Below are 5251 nucleotides of genomic sequence, written 5' to 3'. Positions count from 1 at the left end.
ATGCACAGAGCTCATCATTAGCCAAATGGATCCATGTTATGCAAGTCTCTAGGGACTTCCTAATAGTAGCCGAGCAAAAAGAAGAGTAAATGACCATCCACACAGATTTTAGACTCTTCTACTACTAAGGAGGAAGCATCTGAATTGACTATTTTTGTTTATTTTTAAAGAGTCAATTTCATTATGTTTCCATAGGTGATTGTGGTAAAAAATAGTACATAAAACAATTGTCATTTTTACTGTACATTCCCAGTGGAATTAATTACAAACACGGTTGCAGAATTATGGCCATCATGGAACTCCGCAAAGTATTTCAATTTCCACACTGAAATTTTGAACACATTTTTAAAAAGTCCCTTTCATACCTTTCCCATAAGTGTCAAAACCCATTCTACTAAGAAACTCGCTGAGGAATTAAGAAAAAAATGTGACCAAGGACCCTGGGCTCACCAGCGTTCAGCATGCTTTTGTTCTCTTTTCCCCTTTGTCCCTCATGGATGCCACAGGTCCTGAGTTTACACTGTCCTGCTGTGCAGCCTCCTCAGGGCACTTTTAATGTCCCTGTTCCTCAGGCTGTAGATGAAGGGGTTCAGCATGGGGGTGACCACAGTGTACATCACTGAAGCCACCACACTGTTTTGGGGAGAATGTGACATAACTGAACCAAGGTACTCTACAATGCCTGCTCCATAAAATAGACAAACAACTGCCAGGTGAGACCCACAGGTGGAGAAGGCTTTGTACTTCCCGCCCGAGGATGGGATCCTCGGAATGGAGGAAAATATCTTAGAGTAAGAGAGAAGGATTCCCGAGACAGGAAGAAAGCCAAATATGGCACCAATAAAATAAATGACTATGTTTCTGTAAAAGGAATCAAAACAGGCAAGATTAAGAATTTGAGAAGGGTGACAGAAGTAATTGGAAATTTCCACATCCTTGAAATAGGCAAACTGTAATGCAATTAAAGTGTGTATCTGGGAGTCCAAAAGGCTAATTAATAATGACATCAAAACTAAGATGGTACAGAGACGAGGGTTCATGATGATGGGGTAGTTCAGGGGGTGACAGATGGCCACAAACCGGTCATAGGCCATCACACTCAGAAGCATGTCATCCATGCACCCGGAAAGCATAAAAGTACACATCTGTGTCAGGCAACCCACGTAGGAGATGGCTCTGCTGTGAGTTTGGATGTTCATGAGCATCTTTGGGACCGTGGTGGAGATGAAGCTGATGTCAGCCAAGGACAGGTTGGAGAGGAAGAAGTACATGGGGGTGTGGAGGTGGGAGTCAGAGCTGACCAACAGGATGATGAGCAGGTTCCCAAGCACCGTGACCAGGTACATGGACAGGAACAGTCCAAAGAGGAGGGGCTGCAGGTCTGGATCCTTGAGAGGCTCAGGAGGAGGAATTCTGATATAGATGTTAAGTTTTGGGGTTTCACATTTTTTGGACACCTTTTGAATTGGAAAATAAGGCATTAAAATAATGATTAAAGAAACGAAATATCAGGCACCCAGCACTCTGTGCATATTTTGAATTTCAGAACTCTCAACTGAAGTGTTCACATAGATTTCTATATATCTTCAGGTATATTTCTGAGTTTTAACATTTTGGGTTGTTATTATTCACCACACTACATATAAACTTACTTTAGTGATACTGATCAAAGCAATGTTAGAAGACCAAGAGAATTACAGATAAGTCCATGTTCCCAGAAAAATAGAAACTACTATTCAAAGAAAAGTAGAAAAATAGGAATTACTTTGCCATTGTATGAAAAGAATAATTGCCATGTAAGAAATTAATCAAATATGCTTTTTTATCTATGAAAATGGAAAAATTTCCCTTCCTTAAAATATTTATATATCCTGATACAACTATGTTATTTGAATAGTTTGTTATCAAAAAACATTGTTATTTAACAGTCATCTCCCAGGAGTTTTTTTTTAATAATTCTTTTTTTTAATTATTTTTTTGTGTTAATGAGTTATACATGACATTTATGCACTGTGTCCTCTTTTGTGAATATGTAGGCCTTATCCACATTTTTGGCTTTTTAAAAATTATTTAATGTAAAAAAATACTAACCCTGGCTGTGATGATATTCACATGTTGAAGGTTTGGTTAAGTGACATAGTAATAAGATATCATAATCACAAATGTGTCATTAGTATACAATTAAACTGTCAATTAATAAAGATAATGCAATGTTAAGAAACTCTTTTTTAAAAATTTTAAATATTTTCCAGTTATTTGTATATTATTCCATCATGATGCATCAAAGGAAGACAGAGGATTTCCTCTTGATTCTTATTCTACAATGACCTATTAACACTGCTGCATTATATTTTTCCTGATCATGATATTTTCATTTGAAAACGTTAGAGCCAAGAAAGGGCCCCCAAGTTAAATGTAATTTGGAAGTTGGAACCTCTTTGTGCCTAGTTAATAGGTTTCACTTACCTTTCTGCATAATTACTATGCACAATGAGGACCTTATAACTGAGGCCTGATTTGTGGACTGCAGGTCCCCTATTTTAGCTACTGGAAAACAACTCAAGTATGTTATTTCTGTCAGCTTAAACCATGATATCGTTGTGGAAAACACACAAAAACAAAAGACCAGAAATTATGTGCAAACAATGATGCGGTTTTCTCATCTCTAAAATACAAATAATAATTATCCATTTAATAGGGTTTTGGAAAGAATGATTTTTTTGAATGAGATTCAGATGAAACTCAATGTGTCAAATATGCATAAATAGATAAATTACCATATCAAAAGGGGACTGTCAACTATCATTATGAAGGCAATAGGACCAGATGGTTTTTAGGGTTTTTTAAAATTTATTTTAGTTATAGATGGACAAAGTATCTTTATTTTATTCATTTATTTTTTATGTGGAGCTGAAGGTCAAACCTAGTGCCTCACACATGCTAGACAAGTGCTCTACCACTGAGCCACAACCCCAATTCTGGACCAGATGATTTCAAAGCTGAGTTCTAGGTAAGGTCTTCATTGTGCATGTTAATTATGCAGAATGGTGAGCTTCTCTGTTGCACACTTGTGCACGTACATACCATAATTTGATCAGTGCCTCCCCTTACATCTTATCCTTAGTATCACCAATCCCTTTTACCCTCTTTGCATTTCTATTTTGTAAGCAAGATGTGTAAAAATCTCCTAAGTTGACTGGATCTCAAGTTTCGTTTATCAATGTATGTACCTGTGTATATTTTATTTTATATTGATTCTATAGTTTCACTCCAAATCAATTTTATCAAAATATCTGCAGGTAAAGGGCTTGGTGCTCCTCTTTATATCAGCTTTGAGAATCACTGCTTTGAAACCAGGCACTTAGTAAATGTTCCATCAATACTACCTGTTATTACTGGTAATAGTACCCACTGCATATGTTAAATACAAACATTTAATATGTGTGCTTCTGATCTGACACACATATATATATATACACATATATCTATGTGCAGGAGAACCACTGTGGTGGAAGGAGAAACATCTAATGAGATTTCTGAGACCCTGAGCACAAACCAGAATCCATATTTCCCAGTCTTCACAGCCTAGTTGATTCTCACCTCTGTCCTCTCCTCTGGCTGCACCGACTGCATGCTTGTCCTGATGCTTAGGAGACAGCCCTCCAACACTGGCCCCTCGTCCCTCATCTCCCTCAACACTTACCCGATGATGCTGGGCCTCTGCTGGCTCATGGCCCCAGGGCTGAGGATCCAGTGCCCCTCCTCGGCCAAATCACTATCTGACACTTGTTTTCTGTCCTCGGGATACAGATGAAGTCAGTGACTGACAGGATCTTCCTGAGGCAGACAAATATTGACAGGATCTTCCTGAGGCAGACAGGAATGGACCCTCTGGACTGGCATGATAAAGCTGAAGGGCTGGAGAGAATCCAATTATTATTATATGACCTTGAAGGCTCCATGCACAGGGATCATAATTAGGCAAATTCGTTCTTGTTCTCCAAATCTCTCAGGACTACCTAAGATTAGTGGAGGAAAACAAAGGAGAGAGAATGGATGAGCCCTTACATTGCTGGAGAACTGCAAATCAGTGTAACCACTCTAGATAGGAGTGTGGAGATTTGTCAGAAAACTTGGAATGGAACCACCATTTAACCCAGTTATCCCAGTCCTCAGTTTAAAAACCAAAGAACTTAAAATCAGCATACTAGAGTGAGGCAGCTACATCAATGTTTATAGCATTCATTCACAATAGCTAAGCTATGGAACCAACCTGGTTGCTCTTAAATAGATGAATGGATAAAGAAAATGTGAAATATATATATATATATATATATATATATATATACACACACACACACACACACACACATATACATATATTACTCAACCATAAAGAAAATGAGATTATGCTATTTGCCAGTAAATGGGTGGAACTGAAGACTGTCATGCTAAGGGAAATAGGTCAATCCCCGCTTCAAAAAGGTCAAATGTTCTCTCTGATATGCAGATGCTAACACATAATGGGGGGATGGAGGGAAGAATAGAAATTCTTGTATTAGAGGCTGGGGCTATAGCTCAGTTGATAGAGTGCTTGCTTTGCATGCACAAGACCGTGGGTCCAATCCTTAGCACTGCCAAAAAAAAAAAAAGTTCATTGGATTAGACAAAGGGGAATGAAGGGAAGGGAAGATGGATGGGAACAGGAAAGACAGTGGAATGAATCAGTCATAACTTTTCTATATTCATATATGAATACACGACCAAGGTAACTCCACATGATGTTCAACCACAAGAAGGGGATATTAATTAGAATAAGTTATACTCCATGCATGTATCTCAAAATACAGCCTAATATCACACACACACACACACACACACACACACACACACACACACACACAGAAACACACACCAAATTTAAAAAACGAGAGAAAAATAAAGAAAGTGACCCCTTCCTGTCCTCAGCAGGAGGCTGTCCACATCTCCAGTGTCTGTTATTAACACCTAGGACTCGCACACTTCATGGGGTCCAGTGCCACATTTGCATACCTGCATACAGGGTAGCTTGGTCCCTGCCTTTCATCCTTCTTCCTTCTCCCCCTGTGCAAACGGGCTTCCAGTTCAGGGTCGTCACTATTATAGTTTCCTCATATCGGAGAGAATATATGACACTAGTCTTTCTGTGTCTGGTTTAAGTTTTGAAAGTCCTGACTGCATCTTATTTCCATTAGTGAGTATGGATAAGTAT

General features: G+C 38.6%; 1 protein-coding gene across 1 annotated transcript; it reads right to left on the bottom strand.

The window, feature by feature from the left end:
- Positions 1 to 486: 486 nt before the first annotated feature.
- Positions 487 to 3732, bottom strand: LOC101955956 (olfactory receptor 7E24). Its single transcript, XM_005342133.3, is given in 3 exon segments — positions 487 to 1390; positions 1393 to 1457; positions 3704 to 3732. Coding segments are annotated over 3 exon segments (969 nt in total). The 3' UTR covers positions 487 to 515.
- Between the last annotated feature and the right edge of the window lie 1519 nt (positions 3733 to 5251).

This window comes from Ictidomys tridecemlineatus, chromosome 2 (genome assembly GCF_052094955.1).
Source record: "Ictidomys tridecemlineatus isolate mIctTri1 chromosome 2, mIctTri1.hap1, whole genome shotgun sequence".
In the NCBI taxonomy this organism is placed as follows: Eukaryota; Metazoa; Chordata; class Mammalia; order Rodentia; family Sciuridae; genus Ictidomys; species Ictidomys tridecemlineatus.
This window is presented reverse-complemented; position numbering and strand designations above follow the sequence as displayed.